At 40.1% G+C, this 21,745-nt stretch overlaps 1 protein-coding gene across 1 annotated transcript in view; it reads right to left on the bottom strand.

The window, feature by feature from the left end:
* The window catches only part of Col4a3 (collagen type IV alpha 3 chain), an 82,230-nt gene that overhangs the window by 7,124 nt on the left and 53,361 nt on the right, over positions 1 to 21,745 (bottom strand). The window contains exons 33-47 of the mRNA XM_010611959.3: positions 21,096 to 21,263; positions 19,676 to 19,765; positions 19,212 to 19,346; positions 14,455 to 14,553; positions 13,636 to 13,725; positions 12,651 to 12,790; positions 10,262 to 10,388; positions 8,100 to 8,180; positions 7,621 to 7,719; positions 7,371 to 7,418; positions 5,404 to 5,589; positions 4,820 to 4,950; positions 1,503 to 1,575; positions 712 to 783; positions 502 to 627 (exon numbers count right to left, since the gene is read on the bottom strand). Of these exons, the coding sequence (XP_010610261.1) occupies positions 502 to 627; positions 712 to 783; positions 1,503 to 1,575; positions 4,820 to 4,950; positions 5,404 to 5,589; positions 7,371 to 7,418; positions 7,621 to 7,719; positions 8,100 to 8,180; positions 10,262 to 10,388; positions 12,651 to 12,790; positions 13,636 to 13,725; positions 14,455 to 14,553; positions 19,212 to 19,346; positions 19,676 to 19,765; positions 21,096 to 21,263 (1,665 nt within the window). The remainder of the gene's footprint in view (positions 1 to 501; positions 628 to 711; positions 784 to 1,502; positions 1,576 to 4,819; positions 4,951 to 5,403; positions 5,590 to 7,370; positions 7,419 to 7,620; positions 7,720 to 8,099; positions 8,181 to 10,261; positions 10,389 to 12,650; positions 12,791 to 13,635; positions 13,726 to 14,454; positions 14,554 to 19,211; positions 19,347 to 19,675; positions 19,766 to 21,095; positions 21,264 to 21,745) is intronic.

Genomic DNA, 21,745 nt, shown 5'->3' with positions numbered 1-21,745 from the left:
ATATATATATTCTTATTTTCCTGGTAACTGTTATGTATCTTTCATTTTGATGATTTATTTTATTTCAGAATTCACTGTGCCCATATATTAATCAAACTAACAAGTGGCAACTCTTTATCCCCCATGTTATTCAGACTAACTTATAGCCTTATAGTTCCTTTCTAAAGTCTATTACATTCAACTCATTTTTTTCAAATGCTTTGCTGTGCAAAGTGTTAAAAAACACAATCTAACTTCACAGAATTTGGTTTTATTAAGGCAATCATTTTGCTGTATAACACAATTGCCAGAGTTTATACTATGTACACTCATTTTCTACAGGTTCTGAGGTCTTTCACTGGCTGCTCATGAGTAAATGAGCTTAATCCTAAAGTTGATTATAAAACCCTATAATATTTAATGTCTCCTATGAGGTTGTATCATCTGCTTTCCAAAGTACTTCATAGATATCTTGGTTCAATCAGCTCTCAGAGATCCAAGTCAGGGCTGCCAAGCCCACACCTGGCTTTCCTGGTGGCCCCAGTGGCCCAGGTTCTCCTTGCATCCCTGGTTGTCCAGGTGAGCCAGGTGGCCCTGGGCTTCCTGGAAGGGAGATGATCTCAAGTGTGCCAGGGTCTCCATGTGCACCTATGGACATAAAAAATGAGAAGGTGGTTGCATGGCTGAGTTACCCTTTCTCGATGGAGAGCGACAACAAGGAAATGCATTTACCAGGTGGTCCTTTTGGCCCAATTGGTCCTGGAGGTCCAACTGATCCTGGAAATCCTGGATTACCTTTCTGTCCTTAAAAAAGGTGGGGGCAGAGTTATTCAACGGGTTTCCTAACTCTTCAGGTTGATGACTCTTAGGAGAAGTTCTGATTGGAGCTTATGTCACAACACAACAATGGCCATCACTTAATTACGTTCACATGGGGCTTACCATTTCATTTGTACACAGTCATATTTAATCAGGCTCTAAAAATACAACCCAGCAATGGGCATTAAGAACTTGTATTTTAACATTGATGGGCTAAAAGGTTTCCTAAGAGTTTACTTTTTAGACTCAGAAACCTATTCAATATAATATTGAAAGTAAAATACAAAGCCACATTAAAACCTATTTTAATGTCTCTTGGTGAATTACCATGCTTGGTAATCATAGCTATCTATTTTCTTAGATTATTACTTTAGCCTTACCAATAGCCCAGGGTTAGTTAAGTCAGGAACTCTCATGGGCAAATATAGATTTACTTGTTCTGAACTAACAAAGTACTTAAGATTAACATTACTTTCCCCCTCACTAATAGTCTGGGCACTGTTTTCTTAGATTTTTCTGTTTTTAACATGTTTAAACCCCTTGGGGTTCGGTGCCGGCAAAGCCTTCTGTCTTTATTTACACCGAGTTCCTATTTGCACTGACTTTACTGTCTCTGGAGTGCATTAGAGTGCAGCAGACATTTGTGTGCTCTAAAATACAAATCACAGTGTTGTGTTTGTATGTAAAGAGCACAGACACAGTACCTTTTATGCCTGGAAATCCAAGGAATCCGGGGTCACCTCTGAGCCCTGGAGAACCTGAGGTACCTGGTGCTCCCTATATTTGCAATTAAAAGGAGAAGAACCATAGACATGTTTTAAAAATTGTAATATTCGTGGCAGTTATCAAGCAAAAAGAATATGATATTATGTTGGATAAGAATGAGGTCAAGTTGACAGACAGCTAGCCTACCTTTCAATCCAGCATTTCACCTGTCTATAACTCCTATGCCAGATTTCTCCTTAGGACTATTAACTAAAAATAATAATAAAAACAAACACATCTAAGAGCAAACTCCTACTGTTAATGTATGTTGCTTTAGTACCTAATACAACGAGCTATCCTGTATCCTAAATGGAACTGCCCAGTATTTGGGGATCGTCCAGGAATAAGCACTAGACAGTTGGGAAGAAGAGTATGATCTATATTTGTAATCCTTGCAAAAACAACAGAACCACTGTTGAGTCATGGCATTCAAACATGGTTCTGTGAAGCTGGTGGAATTACAAACTACTCCTGGTGAGGAAGGTGGGAGAAATAATGTATCTGAGGGTGGAATGGAAAGGGATTGTAGGGGGAGAAGTTCTGACAGGCACACTTGCCGAGGAAGTGGTAGTAAGTGGGTAGGTTGTGAGCCCTCTTTGTGATGCTCACACTAATTGCTCTTGGAACTATGAGATGCTCAAGTGAGGTAATATGAGGAGAAAGGAGCAGGGCTTCTGAAAAGAATTATAGCTGAAATACATGTTATTATCTCCCATGGACTTCCTAGGAATTGAAACAGAATAGTACTACTTAAAAACAACAAGGTGAAGGTCATGAAAAAGCACCAAGAATAACAAAACTTGCCTTTGGCCCAACTGTCTTTGGGGGTGAGAAGACCAAAGAAAGAACAGTCCTGTTGTGGGATGAGGTAGTGTGAGGTTAAAAAAGGAAGGAGAGAAAACAGAACCTTCTGAGCAAGGACTCTCTCTCTAGCTTCTGATATCTGCCTATTTTCTTGAGCCAAGAGTTAAGAAACAGTCTGGTGCTAGGCCCAGCCACTGAGTTGGACATAGGAGAGTACACTGTGCTGTACAAGAGCACTACTAAGGGCAATTTCCCCTTTTCCTCCCCCTCCCTCCCTCCTTCTTTTCTTCCTCTTTCTCTCTCTTTCTTGTCTTTTTTAGACTGTGACTTGATTCTCCTGCTTCTTCTTCTGGAGTGCCGGGATTATTACCACTCTCAGTGTGTGAGCCACCACTCTCAGCAGAATTCTTACAATTGCCAATGTAGAAGCTTATGAATATGAATGCTCCAGGGAATTGACCCGAGATTGTGTTGACAGAACAGGCTTTCTACCTCCCCAGTCCCTAGAAGAACCTTAAATGAGATCCTATGATCCAAGCTGCAACTTTCATAGCAACACGGAAAACAACAAGTGGCATCTGCAGATTACAGATGGATGAATATCTGATTTAAAACTTTTCTTTTAAAAAAAAGTTAGATTCTAAAAACTGAATACCAAGCGACCTTAACATGGTTTCTAACCATAGCCATGCCAAAGTACCTCTCTATAGTCATCAGAGGAAGGCAGTGGAGGAGGTAACCGGAGTTTCATCACAGAGGTAATGTGTTTTCTATAAATTGTCAAAATGGATCCTCCTATCATGTCTTTGTGGCCAAAATGCCTGCTGCATGGAGCAACCAGGATGGATTTGAAGTTTCTAAATAGCCAGATCAACGAGTCATTCTTTAAAGGTCTAATTACAACTTGAAGAGAGAACGCTGGGTACCCAGAGATGCTTCATAAATGTTTGCTGAATAAGCAACTGAAACCAGATCTCAATAACCTGACCTCTACTTAGCCCTCCAGCCTCCTTCCCTCACATCCTCATCTCCACCAAAAACTTCCAGTATTAGGGAGCTGTCATCCACTCATTCTAGTCCTTTTTTCTTTTCCTCTAAAAGTGCCTTTCCTCACAGCCCCCAATTCTATTTTTCTTGTTTTTTTAACAAGTACCTTTTAAGACTTGGGCCAAGAGAAAACTTTCCCAGGCAGCTCCCCTCCACAGAAGGGATGGAATACCTTCTTCGGTGTCCCTCAGCCTTCTGCTGCTCCTAGTAGCACACAGCATGAAAATGACTTGTCTCTGTGTCTGTCTTCAGCACCTTACCACAGGTCCCTTCAGGGCAAAGGACTGTGCATTTTAATTTTCCTATCCACTGGTACAGAGTAGACAAGGATTGCTGAGCCACACACAGCAATTTAACATCTCTCTCTCTCTCTCTCTCTCTCTCTCTCTCTCTCTCTCTCTCTCTGTTTGATGCCTAAAAATTATTGCTTTTAAGGGAAGGCTGGGGGATATGGTGGAGGTTTTCAGGGACAGACTGACTTGAGAGATCTTGGGGAGCAAGGATCTAAATAAACATGGCAGGATCTTCAAAAGATAGACATAAAAGTTCTGTCACAAATAAGCCAATATATATAAAAAAAGCAAATATCAATGACATAAAGGTAGATAAGAAAAAAAATGGAGCAATCATAAAGCAGTTCATGAGGAAAAGGCACATGAAATAAAATGATGATTCACTCCACTTGGGACAGCAGTGAGGTAACAGCAGCTGAGAGGCCCAAGTAAAATTCCGGATTCCTAAAATGATGACATTCACCACTTTGAGACTCCTCCTTCCCCCCCCCCCCACTCACTAGGTACTAAGTTCCTAGTCTGGAGAGTGTTTCTCCCAGGTGACACATTTTAAAGGGAGATACTGATAAACTAGAATATATTTCAGAGTAGAGGCAAGGTTGTTGAATAGTTGCACTGAATTGAAAGAACCAGGTAGGCATCCATTTAGAAAATGATTGGGAAGAAATAGCAGCTATTTACAAAGATGGAGAAGTATGTTGTGGGAAGACCGTATAGACATGCACAGGACAGCACAATAATTTTGAGATCATATTAATGGGGGTGGGGATGAACTCCTACAGAGCAATTTTAAAATCTTTGCTGTTTTCTTCCACACTAGAATTGTTCAGAGTCTAAATAAGCAGACCAAAGTTCTAGAGGCTCCTCAGAGGCTAAATCTTTCTAGCTCTTAATAGTCTTTGATTTCTTGGCCCTGTGGGCGCTGTCTGTCCTCAGACACACCGCACAGATGAACCACAAGTGTTAACCTAGCACTGCCTCGGATGCATCTGATCCTGGTGATTGATTCACAACAGTATAATAATCTTGTATTAATTGTAAGTATTAATAATTGACATGATAGTAAATCAATATTGTATTAATAATAAGTCAATATGATTTTCCATACTCACCGGAAGTCCCGGTAACCCCACTTCTCCGGGAGTTCCAGGCAGACCTTCTGGGCCAGGCTGGCCCACAAATCCTTTGTCACCTTTTATGCCTTTTGCGGGCCTCCCTGGGGGTCCCGGGGGACCTGGCTCGCCTGAATTCACAAAGAACCTGTCAGTGTTGCCAGTTAGGGACCTTGAAGGTTATATCAGGGGCTCCTTTTAAACAAAGGGCAAAAACGCTGCACCCAATATTGCTGCAGACAACCCTTCTCTTGCTGTGCGTGGTGAACTGTGTTGAAGATAGAGTAAGGCAATGCCTAAGAAGCCTGCCCTGCTTCTCCTCAAGGACTGTTTGTTAGGGGAGGGTTCATGCAGGGACCTGGGGTCTCATGCATTGCACAAGCTCACTAAATGTAGATCTCTTTCTTTCGGGATCATTAGGTATCTATTAATCTTTCAAAAGGCCACTCTGCCTCTACCACAACAGCCTAACTGTACTTCATGAAAGAACAAGGGCCAAAAAGAATAGAGAAGACCAGACGCTAAGAGGCAACAAGGTAACAAGAGAAAGATAAAAAATTCTAATATCAAAATAAACCATTCACCTGGATTTCCTCTTGAGCCTGGTGGTCCTTGATTTCCTTTTTGGCCAAGGAGGACTAACCCAGGCAGACCTGGAGGCCCTGGGAGTCCTGTTATGCCTGTGGGTCCTAGGGGCCCAACATCTCCCTTGGTTCCCTTCCTGCCTGGGAGGCCAGGCCAGCCAGGGGATCCCCTATCTCCTTTGGCACCTACAAAGAAGAGGGTTCCATAAGTTACTCTCATGTTCCTCTAGCTGGAATTAGTTTGTAGTTGTCCGTAATAATGTAGACACTTTGCTTGAAAGTTTGTTTGTTGTTTTCGTACCGGGGATCCAACTCAGGACCTCACGCTTGCCGGCCAGGTGCTGTGCTGCTGAGCTAAATCCCCGGCTCCTCCTTGAAAGTGTTTTTAGAGACTGGTAAATGAAACATGGACCGATAGTTCTTCCTCTGATTAGCCATTTGATCATGGCATACTTTATTTTAGTTTACAGTGCTGGGGATCAAACCCAGGGCTTTTACACCAAGGTACATCCCCAACCCCTTTTTCTTTTTTTTTTTTTTTTAATTTGGAGACAGGGTCTTACAAAGTTATTCATTTGCCCAGGCTGGGCCCAGCTAACTTGCGATCTTCCAGCTTCAGCCTTCCAGAGTGCTGGGATTACAGGTGTGAGCCACCATACCCCAGCACAGTCATTTTACTGTTGCAAGTTTCTGTCTCATTTTATTTTTTGGTACTGGGGATCAAACTCAGGTCCCTGCACTTGAGAGGCAGGTGGTAGAACCATGAGCTAAATCCCCAGCCCTGTCTTATTTTAAAAGTGAAAGAAATACCTGTGTCACGCTATTCTTTAAAGATCATGTGACATAATACATGGACAAAAAGCATGGTATGGGTAGGGCATGGAGGCACATATATAATCTCAGCTACTCAGGAGCCTGAGACAAGAGGATTTAGAGTTTGGCCAGCTGGGGCAATTTAGTGAGACACTGTCTCAGATTTTAAAAAATGATCAAAATTGCTGGGGAATGTAGCTAAGTGTCAGTGCACTCGCCTAGCATGTGAAAGCCCTGGGTTCAATCTCTAGCATATCATAGGAAAAAAAAATATAACAGTAAAGTGTTATATGAATATTAGCACCATAATGAGTTCCTTTTTCTGATAAAGAGGGAAAAAAACGGCTGAAGATGTAGCTCATTGCTAAGGTCCTGGCTTCAAACCCTAGCACCACCAACAAAACAAAACAAAACAAAACTACTAATCTGGTCCAACACCGCCTTGAGAATTGCAGACTTATGACCTGTCAAGTGCCATGTTGGAGAAGTTGAGAGATTGCGGGGTAGATGCTAAGAAGCAATGGCACGAGTCACAAACTCAGTGTGGGGGTTGCAATCAGATCCAAGAGGACAAAAGTAATCCGTGTTCCTCTTGCATATCCATCCACACAGCAAGAAGAGATGCTAACCAGGGAGGCAGCAGTTCTGTACACTCTTAGGAGGTGATACCGTGAAACCACGCTAACAATAACCACAAGACAAATACAGAATGCTTCTTTTTATTTTTAAAGATGTCTATAAAAAAAATCCAAGATTGGATTATAGTTTCCAATTCATTCTTTTTTTTATGGTGATGGCAATGATTAAACATTTTTTAATAGAGTACTAAAACCATGCAGTAGCGCTTTGGTACACATAGTTATTTCAGTTCCATGATGAGGACCAAAAAGGATGAGCGCTAAACAAGTTGTTTTGGCTAGAAAGGGTACCGAATCCTTAGCTTGGGCAACAAACACACAACAAAGGACAAGTGCCAGGGAACAATTTTTGTGTCAAAATGCATTCGGTACCAAAGTATGACTCTTGTTAGGTTGCACTACCATGGGGATGCCTTTCGTTCACTAGGATAAGTTTGTTTTCTATATAACACACAACAAACTGGATCCTGCCTGTGGAAATGTGTATCTTGAGGTCAGGGAGAAAAAACTGCTCACCTGGAGAACCGGGATTCCCTCTTGAGCCTGGATGGGCCCCCCGCAAGCCTGAGAGAGATAATACAGGCACATTAATATTTGGTTACTTTTATTAAATTATATATATGAACAAAATCTAGCACACACCAAGAACATATTAAACATCCAGTTCTATCAGAGAAAAACCTTTAGAGAAAGGAAGGCTTAAACTGTTCCTCATGATCCTCCCTAAAATGAAGTCAGTAAATCAAAGATACCAAGCAAGTTGTACCTGTTTCTCCCTTTTCTCCAACAGGGCCAGGAATCCCATCATGTCCCTGGTTACCTCTTCCACCCATTGGCCCTGGAGGCCCTGGGAATCCTGGGAAGGCTGAACAAAACAGAAATCAAAACCAAGGCCGAGGTATTTAAGGGGAGGACTTATTTCCTACGAGTGGCCGTATGTGGAATATCAGGGAAATGTGGGGGTTTTATAAGAGGTGATAGTCATTCAGAACTTTGGTTATATGAAGCTAAACTCAGAGTGAAAACTATGCACAGACTAATATTATCATGTTACCGTGTTGGCATGTTTAGAGTGGCAGATATTTGAATTAAACAGAAATATGCAACTCCACTTGCCTGCATTGCTGAGGATAGAGTGACAGGAGCTACCTTCTACAAGAGCAGTTAAGTATACAGAGACTTTAACCTCAGGAGAATATGAGCTTCCCTTAGGTAGTGGGGTTAGGAGAAGTACAAAAATGGAACCTGGAGGGCCTTTGATTCCTGGAGGGCCTGGAAAGCCTTTCATTCCTTTAACCCCCAAATCTCCATCAGGACCTGGCTTTCCTAGAAGTAGAGAGAGGGCAAGGAAAAGGGAATAACAAAAGATGAATGATTCCAACAATGACTAAAGGACTCAGTTCCTAAGGTACACTGTGTTCAAGCTGATCCTAAGGAAATGCTCCTGTGGTGAGTCACCTCGGGCTTTTATCTGGACAGCTGTTTCCCCAGGGAAGCACAGCAGAAATGCATGGAATCATTTTCAGTGGTGGATGTACACTAATGAACTACTCAATATTCCATTACCGTTTGAAAGGAAAGTTAACTGCAGATCCATTCAACATTCAGACACTTAGATGCCATTTTTTAAGACATGAACCTACAACCCAATTCTTTGGCAGTTGTTTGTAACAAAACAAAATAAAACCTTGAACCCATATCACATTGTCTCTCTACTCTGAGAAAGTGAAAGAGTAAATAAGGACCAAAATGTATAATAAATAATGTGAAATAGTAAGAAACTGTTCAAAGGGAAAGAAACTGTGAAAGGGGGAAGGGAGAAAAGGGAAAAAGTTGATAAAAGAAGGGAAAAAAATGGAAACAAAGCCTTCGTAAATGGGGGAGGGGGGTTGAAAAGAGGGAAGGGGAACGGGAGAAAAAGAGGAATCAAGCTATTGAGGAACCAAGGTTTCTCCACTTTTACTGAGGCCAAAGTCCCTCCATTTCAATTAAACTAGCATAAGTTTCAGCTGCACCACTCTCCCACTCCCTGACCATTGTTTAGATTGTTCAATTAGATAAATGAGAAATAGGTAAGTAAGGCCCATTCCCCTCCGCAGAAGCCACATGGTCCATTGAAACAAAGAAGCAGGATGTTCTGCTAAGATAAGAACAAGCTGTAGCGTTCAGATGAGTAAGGCAAATTCCATTCCACTGACCCCATCCGCACGCTCACTAACCAATAAGTTTAAAGCATAGTTGTATATATACACCAATAGAATGTTAGAGATATAGGCCAATAGGAACGGTAGAAATAGTAAAGAAAAAGCCAATAAGAAAGTTAAGTTTTCAAGCCACCTTAATCCTATATAACCTTGTTGTAATCGTAATTCTGGGCTCTTGCTCCCTGGTGGACAAGGGTCCAGGTTTGAACCTGCGATAAACTTCTCTTGTAATTGCAGCAGATTCGTTTCTCTGGTGGTCCTTGGGGAAACTGCGATCTGGGTACAACAGCTATGTCATTTACACATACAAACTCTGTTTGATGAATGTGATCATTATATATATTTAAGTTATGCCAATATAATTAATTAATAAAAAACAAAAAACTTGAACCCATAGTGTAAGCTAATGAGAAAGAAAAACCAATGTTCAACCCAGAAATATGTTAGGAAAAAAGATCAAGAACAATGCTATGAGTTGAACTGTGTTGTCCCCAAGGCCATACACTGAAATCCTAAGCCCCAGTACCTAAGAATGTCACTATATTCAGAGACAACATTGTAAAAAATTAAATAAAAATGAAGTCACAACAGTGGGTCCTAATCTGATCTGAGTGGTGTCTCACACACCCAACACAGAGGATAATTAGATGACCATCTAAAGTCAAACAGAAGAATCAGAAGATCCTAACCCTACCAGCACTTTAGTCTCAGACTCTAGGACTGTGAGAAAACAAATTTTGGTTGCCTAAACTACTCAGTCTATGGTATTTGTTACAGAAGCCTAGCAGATCCATACAGATATCGTAAGGTTGTGCAGGAAGTAATATTTCATGTCTTTAGGCTGAATTTTGTTGGGGTAAAATTTTCAAAGTTTCTCTTACAGGGGCAGGTTTTTGGATGTCATTCTCTAAACAGAAAAATTAGATGCCTGACTGTTAATTCGTTGATTCTTGATGTCTTAGGACTTAAAGTTCAAGGGCTGGGGATTTAGCTCAGTTGTACCATGCCTGCCTGGCAAACATAAGGTCCTGAGTTGGATTCCCAGCAGTGGGGGGGAAAAATAGAACTTAAAAGTTCAAAGTTGTACAGAAAGAACTGTAGTACAAGACCAACTGGCTTTCTGTTTATAAAGGTGGCTCCAGGAGGTGAGGGCCATACTACAGATAACGCTTCCAGCTTGCAGAATTGTAAAGCCGATCTCACCTGGGTGGCCAGGACTCCCGGGTCTCCCAGGGACTCCTTCAGGTCCAGCAGGCCCCAGCTCTCCAGGTGGACCAGGCGGGCCTCGCTCTCCTTTCTTTCCCATTTCGCCTGGCAATCCTGGATCCCCCTTAAATTCAGTCAAACACCTTTAAAATTCTCATATACGCAGGATACACGATTAGAAATAAGTACAAACTTTACTCATTCATCCATCAGGTATCATATAAGTATCTGCTATGTGTTAGTACTGAGAATGGTTCCAGGAATGAGCTGGCTACATGGTTTGTGGGCCTGATGCAAAATGAAAATGCAACTCTCTTTTTAAAATTTAAAGGATTTTAGGCCAGGGATGTAGCTCAGTGGTTCTGCTGCCTGCCTCACAAGGACCTAAGCTCGATCCTGGTACAAAAAAAAAAAAAAAAAAAATTTTAAAGGATTTTAAGACAACAACAGCAAAGCATTAAACCAAGCACAGGGTACTTCTTTACTTTGGACCTTTGTAACAACACATGCTACTACTTATGAAGCTCACCCTCTCCTGAGTGTAATGATAACATGCGATACATCAGCTCCTGCTTTTGCAGTTTTGGGGACCAGTGGGATGATAGATATTACATAGCCACACAGATATATAAAATTATAAGTTGTGATGATTGGGGATAAGAGATGAACCAAATGCATATGTGTCCTACAGATACTATGCATGTAATACATGTATGTCAATCACGCCTACAAACCTTTTCAGTGATTTACTATTAAATCTGTATTTAAGTTTTATGAAAAATCAGAATACTCAGGCTTCAATAGTGACTTAGAAACTTCCAATGTAGCCAATAAGATACACTACTCTGTTACTATGACTTGTTGCCGTGATAAAACTTAATTTGCGCTCAATGCAGTTCTTTTTTGTTTGTTTGTTTTGTTTTGTTTTTGGTACCGGGGATCGAACTCGGGTCCTTGGGCTTGCAAGGCAGGCCACCTCAATGCAGTTCTAAAAACTTTTGGTGGTTACCTAGGCAAATCTTCAATCTAAGAAGATTAAGTACCAGTAATTAATCATGCATAAAGTCAAATAGAATTATCACTGAGAAAATACGTCAGTGAAGAGTCTCTTCCTGGTTTTCTGAGAACCTAATTTAAATAGATCAGTATTTTTTTTCTCAGTACCAGGGGATCGAACTCAGGACCTTGCACTTGCCAGTCAGGTGCAGCACCACTGAGCTACATCCCCAGCCCTGAGCCTAATTTAAATAGAAAGGGAGGCAAAAACTTGTCTGTGTTTTACATAATAAAGGGTATCTTCTTGTGTGTGTGCAGTGTCTAAAATTCTTCTTTCTAGTTGTGGCATTTACTACTGGAAAATATGGAAATTTTAAGATAAAGTAGTATTTTAGTGGCTCAAATGAAAAGGAGAAAGTTCCCTAAGTCATAACTTTTATGTTTTAGAGCCATATATTTTTGAACATCTGATGAAAAATATAGGCTCTCCCCTATAAAAATTTGGCATTCACTTCCAGGAAGTTAGAAGGTTTCTCAGGATAACATAGACTCTTTGAGGGGTCCATGGAATTCTGCATTAAAAACCCCTGCTTATGGGTATTTCTATTAATCAATCCGTTTGGGTCTGCCTCTGGCTATTAATATAACTGCTGTGGACAGGAAATGAAACTTACAAGAGGATCAGGGATTTGGCTGAGTGGTTCTGCCCAAGTTCAATCCCTGGTATCAAAACAACAACAGCAACAACAACAAAAAATTTAAAAGAGCAACCAAGCCCTAGTTGGTACATTTGGTTGGTGCTTTGTAAGGCACACTATGGAGGACTCTGACACCCAACTCCAACGTGACAGAGCAAAAGCTCCGGAAAACACTGAGACAAGATAAAAATATTAGGTGTAAGGATTGAAAATGCTTAAAGTTCTAAACAAGAAAGATAAATGTAATTATCTCTTAGAATGTTGTTTACTTTTTAATGTTGCTCTACAGTTATTTTATAACGTGCACTGTATCTTAATAAAACAAGTGGTATGGATTATAAAATATATCTGTGTGAGATGAGCTAGTGGTCCAGCCTGAGTACTTTTTGTCTCAAGGGAAAAACCCTTACCCCGTCAGGTTGCATGGGTCTGTAAGCACTGCTCCCTTCTGGGAACACACTTAAATTGCAAGGACAGAGAAAGCCTTGGTGGCAGAAACAGGCTTTCCAAAGTTGATGGCTGAGGGATATAGTAAGGCATCCTCAGTTGTGGAAATAGGATTTTTTTTAATCTAAATGACTGCCTGAAAATACTTTTATATTTTTTTTGCACATGCTTAATCTGGACCCTTACTAATATTTTAAGGGACACCGTCCACTGCCAAAGCATAAATTTTTTAGTGGCCTATGTACCTTTGGTCCTGGAGGTCCTGGCCTTGCGTCTTCCAAATAACCAGGTTCTCCTTTATCTCCTTGGAGGCCATGGGTGCCTGGGAGACCTGGTCTTCCAGGTAGACCAGGGAGTCCTAATGTTCCCCTTTTTCCTTTAGAACCTGAAATTAGGAAAAATATCAGGCAAGGCAAGTAAACATAGGAATCTTTATTTTTTTATTTTTTGGTACTAGGAATCGAACTCAGGACCTCGTGCCTGCGAGGTAGGCAGGGGCACCACTGAGCTAAATCCCCAGCCCCTAAACATAGGAATCTTGAAGGGTTCTCTTTTTGACTTTTGCATAACCAACCCTTCTCCTAAGAAATTGGGTTTTCGAATCTCAAATGCATCAGGAAGTTTTAAAGGATGATTTTTATACAACGTGAATATTTTCTTTTCACTAGCATTTTAGTTACACACAAATACTTTTATTTAAAAGCAAATCTATATGGCTGAGTCATACTCCATTTTATAAAAAAAAAAATACTATGGATGCACATTGAGGCGCTACGCTTAAGTGAAATAAATAGGACAGACAGGTGTAAATACCGAATAGTTTCTCTAGTATGAGAAACTGAAAGTGTAAATAAGGATCAGAAGGCATGATTGATATTGTGAAACAGGAAGAAAAGGTCCAAAGGGGAAGGGGAAGTGGGAGGGATTGGGGAAAGCAAAGGAGGGAATGGAATTAATATGAGAAAATGAAAAAAATGGAAACAAAGTCATGGCAGGAGAATGGGGAAAAAAATAAGAGCCAAGATGGTTTATGGAAAGGTACAAATTTCCAATGATGAATGTCATTATATTGTATAAGTAAAATGTACCAATAAAATTAATTTAGGAAGAAAGCAAATCTGGTTGTTTTCCATAAACGTTTTATGAAGTGGGAAATCAAAACAATGGGCAACATCTAGAACTTTGGCCCACTGTTAGCTTGCGGGCCCACAACAGGACCTTAGACATTACCTGGCATACCCATGTTGCCCAAGCTTCCTGGTGTGCCAGGTGGTCCTGGTTCTCCAGGGTTCCCAGGGCTTCCTGGATCTCCTCTAGGACCTTGAGAATGAATGGAGTAAAAGCGTCATAGTTCCTGGGCAGAGTAATACTCAAAAAATATCTGCTGTTTGCATGAATAAATGAATGAATTCAGAACAGCTGGACTGGCTGGTATAGGTCCTCAGCTATCTCCTTGCCTCCCAATAAGGTAAAGACTGAGGACTCAGAACTCCTAAATCAAGAGACAGGGAGAGTCTCATCAGTAGGCTCGGACTTCTTCAAACATTGAAGTCATCCCAGGACCGAGAGGAACACGAAGAGATGGGCTTCTGTGACTGCACAATAATGTATTTTCAGCAGCATAATGAAGTTTTATTTTCATGCAGTATGATTATTGAGGTGGTTGGGGGATGAAGGACTCCTTCAATAGTTTAAAAAAATTACTTTGCAAACCCAATACTTTGTTTAAAAAGGAAAGGGTAAATCTGAACATTCCTAAAGCATTAATTTCATCTTGGATATGTGCTACTGTTATAAAATACCACTTGTAATACATATCGGCCATTTCAAAATAAAATTTTGAGTGGATAAATGAAACTATGCACAAATTAATATTTGGAAATGCCAAAAATAAAACACTTTCCTTTTGGTTTAATTTTGAAACAAATTTCTGCTAGAAAGATTGGAGCAGGATTCATATGCAACTCAAGAAATCTACAAATAAGTTTTACTATATTTAGAGCTAGGAAAACCTGAAACACTATATTTCTATGAGGGGATCCCCAATACCTGGTACTCCTGGTGGTCCAGGGGGTCCTTCCAGACCCCTTAAACCTGGGAAGCCTGGAACGCCTCTGTTTCCTTTCTCCCCTGTATTTCCTGTAAGTCCTAAAGTTAAAAAGCAGATATTGAAAATACAGGTTAGAATTTTATCAGACTCATGCACATCCTGGATTAAACTGAAAGAATATTAAGACTATGGGCACGCACGCCTGTAATCCCAGCACTTGGGAGGCTGAGGCAGGAGGATCGCTGTGAGTTTGAGATCAGCATGGGCTACATAGTGAGTTCAGGTCAGTCTCAATTATGTAGTGAGACCCTGTCTCAAAAATTCCAAATTAAAAAAAAAAAAAAAAGACTATGGGCAGACGTGGACTTTGATCTTTCTTTCTTTCTTTTTTTTTTTTTTAAGGTAGATGAAATAACAATCTGTGTGAAGTATGAGCACATGGCGGACATGAACTAGTCTTCAAGGAGTGCTAGCAATGATCGTATTTACATGTTAAAACACCACTTCCAACTATAGTAACCTAAATGTCTCTTCAGTTTTCACAGTAAAGAGAGAATACAATCTACTACATGATTCTCACCTAAACAATTTCATTCTCGACTCAGTTGTCGGAATTATTATTTACTAAGTATTAGGTAAGTGCAAAGCCCTACCTAGAGTCATATCATTAGTGACAATACTGAGATCTCATGCCACTTCTGAATGGCTAGAAAGCTCATAAACTTCCCATTCCATTTTCCCTAAAAAACACATTTTTGATCATATTATTTTCCTAGTTATTAATATTCATTGAGTCTCTTTTCCCTACACAGGAAATTACAAACTTCCTTAAGTGCATGGAACATTTCTACAGACTCTGGTTTGGCTTTCTGCCTTCTCTCCAGCAGACTTGCTTCCCTTGGCTCCTTTCTTGCTTTTGTACTTACTCATTCATTCGCATATGAATTGAGTATCTAATTAATAGACAGGTCTTGCATCGAGTACTGGAGATAGAAACAAATCCTGGTCCCACTCCCAAGTTTTCAGTGTTTGATTGGGGAAACTGCTAAGTAAACAAGCAATGGCCACCCAGTGAGATCAGTTTTCTAATAAAGTTGATCACAGTATGCTACAGGAAAGACTTTCTGGAAGAGGTCGATGTTTTTCTTCCTTTTTTTTTTTTTCTGAGTCTTGAAGACTGAATGAGAACTAATTGGGTAGAAAAGACATGAAATGAAATAGGATTCCTAAGCCAGAAAATAGCATATGCAAAGGAGTGCTAAGTAGCAGGGGATTAGACTGTTTTAATTTGCACCTCTATTTTTTTCCTTTTATGTCATTTATCCCACTCTAAGAACATATATTGCTTAGAATGTTTATGAGCTTGCAGATCAAATCTGGCTTAGTATCATATGACTTGAAAGCTAGGGACATTTTCTACATTGTTTTTTTTTAATTGAGTTTATTGGTACATTTTAGGTATACAGTACAGTTACCTTCATTATTGGGATCTTGTACCTTTATATGACAGGTCTTGGTTCTCATTTTTTCCCCTTGTCCCTGCCCTCCCTTCACCCCCTCCTTCCCTCCCCATATACATTTTCTACATTGTTAAAGAGCTACAAAAACAAAGCAAAAACAAAAAGAATATGCAATAGCGATCATCCATATGATTGTGTGTCAGCACAATCTAAAGTATTTACTATATGTCCTATAAGGAATCTATTACAGACCCATTAATATTTCTTTTCCCTACGAAGTTGTAGGTTTTTATCATGATCCGGATACGACATCCTCTTTGCTCCTCTGTGTTTAGCACATAATAAAATGCTTCACCCACAGACATTAAAAAGTAATTGTCGAGCACATAAATATCATGTGGCTGGAGAGGCTCATAAAGGGCACATGGGGCAGACACTTCCGTGCCAGTCTAAGGAGTCTGAATTCTTCAAGCAAGGGGAGCCTTAGAAAAATTTTAAGCCAAGAGTTTTATTTGCTCATCTGAACCCCAGTCATAATTTAAATCCGTCATGGAGGTGGCTCTGACTCTCCTCATTGCTGTGTTTTTTGCCTCCCTTGTCTCCACAGAGCTCAGTGTCAGGGTCCCCAGAGCACAGTGTGAGGTCAGCAGGGCCTTTCAAATTAGCCCCATCCCTGTGAAGCCCACCCCTGGTACAAATGGGGTAACAGCTAGCACGATGCTCGTCTGAGTTCGGCCTTTTTAAAAGAAGCAAAGATGGTGTGACTGTGGCCCATTTCTTGGGTGCTTGGCTAGCACGGCTCTTCTCAGTCTTCAGAGGGCATCAGAATCAGGCAGAAGCTTTGCTAAAGCACAGATTTGTGGCCTCTACCCACAGAGTTTAAGTCTACAGTGGGCCTAGAATTTGCATTTGTACCAAGCTCCTGGCGATGCTGATGTTGACAGAGACCAGCTGGCCCTCTTGCCACAGCGGAGTACAATTACAATAGATCTCTTTAGGGAAGGAATGCCTTAATGCCAGGTGAATCTAAGGACATAATCACATAAATACAATGCTGCAATCTTAATATTGACATATTGTGAGTTTAAAGGAGTTAATATTTGTAAAATTTAGAACAATTCCTGCACAGTGAAATGCTACTGAAGTCTATAACCCAATACTACTCATTTGCACCTTCTATTACATATCATCTTTCCATTCTTATGCCTAAGTCTCCCATGCGGACACCTCCAGGAAAAGACAATAATTAGCACCTTCAATATACATGGTAGAAATTCAAATTTTAAAAAATAGGTCATAGGAGCCAAGGATTTAGCTCAGTGGTTCTGCCTCACAAGCGCAAGGTGCTAAGTTCGATCCCTGGTACCAAAAAAAAAAAAAAAAAAAAAAGTCATACTGAAATTAGTTCAAATAGCATATCCCTCACCTTCTTTTTTGGTTTGTTTAATTTGTACTCCTCAGTTATGCATTTAGAAAGCTCAGAGAGTGCTGGGCATGGTGGCACACGCCTGTAATCGCAGCACTCGGGAGGCTGAGGCAGGAGGATTGCTGCGAGTTTGAGACCAGCGTGGGCTACACATTGAGTTCCAGAGCAGTCTGAACTACATAGTGAGACCCTGTCTCAAAAAAACCAAAAAAAAAAAAAAAAAAAAAAAAAAAAAAAAAAAAAACAAAAAAAAAACACACTTAGACTCCAACAGCACCTTGGGTCAGTAAATGGTAGAATTTTTTTAGGAGCATAGAAATAGCATGTGTGCCTCTCAACTTCACAAAATGAATTTGTTAATTGTAAATCAGGATTCATTGTGCCTTTAGGCTGTGAGAGCCACATGTAGGCTTATGTAGACACAGATACGCTATTCATATTATTCTCAAACTGTTTCCAACACCCCTGAAATAACAAAGAGCACTCTAGTGAAGGGCTATCTACGCTGGAAGTTTGTGCAGACTGGAAAAGTATGCCAGTATTTGTGCCAGGATTGTTTTCTTCGTATCTTGACTTAGGTTCTAACAGAGTCCAATGAAATTTACTTTCCATTTCATTGCTAAAAATGGGAGAGACTTTCTTTTTGTACCAGAACTCAACGATTTTGCAGGAAGTTAAATGGAGATGCTCAAAAGATTTTTACTTTATAAATTCACTTTATGCAAAAAAAACACCCCTGCCTATAAATTGAGTTTTTTCCAATGATTACCCATTTTATCAGTTAGCATCATTGCATTTGGTTCCTTTTCAGAACTGCTCACTTCTGAAAAATCGTTCCTAACTCCTGCAGATAGTTATTATTCAGTCTTTCTAGCACAATCTACAGTACTCTATGAAGAATATTTAAAGCAGATCTTCTCTAGAACCATAGCTCTATGTGCCAAGCATACACATATTTGTTGAATCCAACCCCCTTTCTCAAAATTCATTGCAGATTTCTGTGTTTGCAACTACAACATATTTTTCTTTTATTCCTTTCCTATGATAAAAGTTCGCTTGGCAAAGGTAATCATTTACTCGACAATTATTTTTCTTACTTGGGATTAACCTTGTTCCAGGGGACTGAAAGACAGGCCTGCTTAAAATTTGGTTTCATATTGGTTGTATTAAGCATATAACAGGAACTCCTGCAAAAAGCATTCAAATAACTTGAAATAATTTGAATGAACTGGAACTTTAACATAATAGCCACAGCTGACAATTAGCAGTATTCCTAAAGGGTTGAAGTTTCATTAAAATGTATTTTCTTCGTATTATTATCCTCCAAAGTTTGTAGATGTAATCAGAAAAATCAATTCTGGTAGTTGACAGAATACAAGAGAATTTGGAGGGGGGTCCCATTTCTACCAAAGAAGTTTTTTATGTGGGACTTTCTAAGGGTTTCATTTTACCCCTTGGAAAAGAGAGAGGAGAGTTTGAGGGTTATAATTCAGCAATTTACTAGTGACAGTTTAAGTGTAGCAGATCAAAATACAGAATTAGCACAGAAATAAAAAGTTCTGCACTGGGTTGGAGATTTAGCTCAGTGGTTCTGCCACCTGCCTCACAAGCACAAGGTCTTGAGTTCAATCCCTATACCAAAAAAAAAAAAAAAAAAAAAAAAAAGTTCCACATTGAAGAGATGACACATTGCTGAGAAGGCACACAATGCTCGGGCCTGGATCACACTCAGCCACACCTGGCTGTGACTAGGGCAGGTAACTAAATCAGGCCTTCACTGTCCTCTTGTTGACTAAAGAAATTTGCCCGGTAATTTCTTAGCCCTTGAATCAGCTCCAATGTTCCGATTCTAAATGTAAGAGAGTTTTACCTTTGAGGCCCGGTTCTCCTCTGTCCCCCTTTAAGTGGGCTGTTTGAGAAGGCCCTGGGTTTCCTTTATCTCCTTGTTCCCCTTTGGCTCCTGGGGGCCCTCTGTCACCTTTTATTCCTGGAATCCCAAGCCCACCTGTAACAACATCAGGTTCTTAATTCTCAACATAGTTCATAGGGATTCACAAATTAACAGGGTGTACAATAAAACAGAACAACAACAACAAAGGTTATCAGACCCAAGGACTTGGAAGTTTTCCCCAAACAGCAAGCCACATACAAGCAGCTGACAGGGAGACACTAGGACTATACTGAAATGGCAAAAATTACTGCAGAAAACAGCAAGATCAAATATGTGGTTCTCCTAGAACAATTCCCCCTCAAAGAATGAAGGCGTAATTTATCTTGCTGCTAAATAAGTGAATGCTGTCTGTGCCTCCTGAGGTCTGGACTCTTATCACTTACCCCTCGGGCCTTGTGTGCCTGGGTTCCCTGGAGGCCCAGGAAAGCCCAGGGTTCCAGGATAGCCCATCATCCCAACCATTCCTCTTTCACCTGTGGAAACAAAGAAACACAAAGCCCACACTATATCCGTTGAGAAAAATGAAATATTCCATAATAGAAAATAAACTGTACTTAGAAGTTGGGAGCCGAAGAAATGGTTTCTGTAAATAAGAAAATAACTATACTTATTTAGAAGAATGGTCTTTTCAAATTTTTCTGTTTGACAGTCATTGATAGCAAATCATATTTATGATTGATAATGTAATACACTGAAGTGTGTGAGCATTCCATCCTATCATCTTCTTACCAATTGCTTTCTAATAATCCTTTTTTTCCCATAGCACTTAGTTTTTAAATACACTGAATATTGCTCTTCTACTGTGAGATGTGGACTTTCATCTCTATTGATCTATCTTTAGTGCTTGGCATATTGCTGGCACACAAGAGTAGCCCAATAATATGAATGAAAGGATAATTTATTAATTAAGCTGTTATCCTAGGTTCCTCTCTGTACAGGAGATCAGTTGATGGTCTTATGCCATCAGGAAGTGGTTAGAATACTCTCCCCTAAGATATGAACCATAAAACAGCCATGAAATAAAGAGGATTATAAATAGTACAGACAACTTCATGACAACAAATTAGATAACTTAGACAAGTTATCTAATTCAGTTAGACAAACTGAACAAATTTCTGGAGAAGCAGATTATCAAATCTGACTCAACAAGAAAGAGAAAATCTGAACAGAACTGTAATAAGTGAAGATTGAATTAGTAATTTTAAAGACTTCCCACAAAGACAAGGCCAGACCTAGAAAAATTCACTATTGAAACCTACTCCATATTTAAGGAATAGCAACTGTTCACAAACTCTTTCAGAAAATACCAAGGCAGGTTGTGGAAGGCCAGCATTGATACTAGAACTAGTCAGTGACATCATAAGGAAGCTACAGACTAACGTCCCTTGAGAATATAAATGCAAACCTCTCAACAAAATAGTGGCAAGTATACTATAGTAGGATATAAAAGGATTAGATAGCAAAAATAGACATACCATGGGTAATTATGAAATACTGACTTTTTTTTTTTTTGGTCACACCAGGAATTGAACTCAAGACCTTGAACTTGCCAGGTAGGCAAGGCACAGTGCACTGAGCTACATTCCTGGCCCAAAATAACGACTATTTTTCCATCAGTATTTCCCTGCATCCTTGGCTTGGCCCTGATCTTTTATGAATGATTCCGGAGGAAAATCTTAACACTAACTGAACCAAAAGCATGGAGTCACAAGCCTATGCCTATGTATAGTTTACAGAACCATCTTAAAGGAAAAAAGGTGGAGGAAAGTATAAGAGGCAAAATAAAAGCACAAAAAAAGATACCTGGTGGCCCTAAAAATCCTGGAGCTCCTGGAAATCCCTTTGGGCCAGGTGGCCCCATCTCACCTCGCTGACCCGGCCTTCCTGGTGGTCCAGGTTCTCCAGGGAATCCTGACCTATCCAAACCTGGAATTCCTGGGTCTCCCTTTGGCCCTGTTTCTCCTCTTCTGCCTATGAATAAATGAGGGTATGAGTTAACAAACAGGTGATTCCTCCACCAGTTTTTTTTCATTTGTTTAATAATTGGCACTGTGATTTTGGGTAAACCACCTGTGTGTGTATGTGTGTGTGGGGGGGCATTTAACATACCCCTCTGTAAAACTTCTCAAATCCCTTCTGGCTCTAAAATTCTCCTTCAATGAGTCACACAGTAACAAAAGAACTAATATCTATTTCCTAGGCCTGCAGGCACCGTCTGGAACTGCACCTTGTGACTATAGCTCAGTCCTATGCCCACAGAAGAGGAGGTCAGCCACTGGGGGCTTCTGCAAATGACAGCGCCACTATGACAACTAAGATCCCTGCCAAAAATTTATTTTCGGACCTACAAGCAGTATGTCATTTCACTCACACTAAGTTCTAAGGAATTTCTCTTAGGTTCATCACCAGATTTGGTTGAGAAGAGCCAAAAAAAAAAAAAAAAAAAAAAAAGA

The sequence above is a fragment of the Fukomys damarensis genome, unplaced genomic scaffold (assembly GCF_012274545.1).
Source record: "Fukomys damarensis isolate Sample0158 unplaced genomic scaffold, DMR_v1.0_HiC HiC_scaffold_16, whole genome shotgun sequence".
Classification (NCBI taxonomy): domain Eukaryota; kingdom Metazoa; phylum Chordata; class Mammalia; order Rodentia; family Bathyergidae; genus Fukomys; species Fukomys damarensis.
This window is presented reverse-complemented; position numbering and strand designations above follow the sequence as displayed.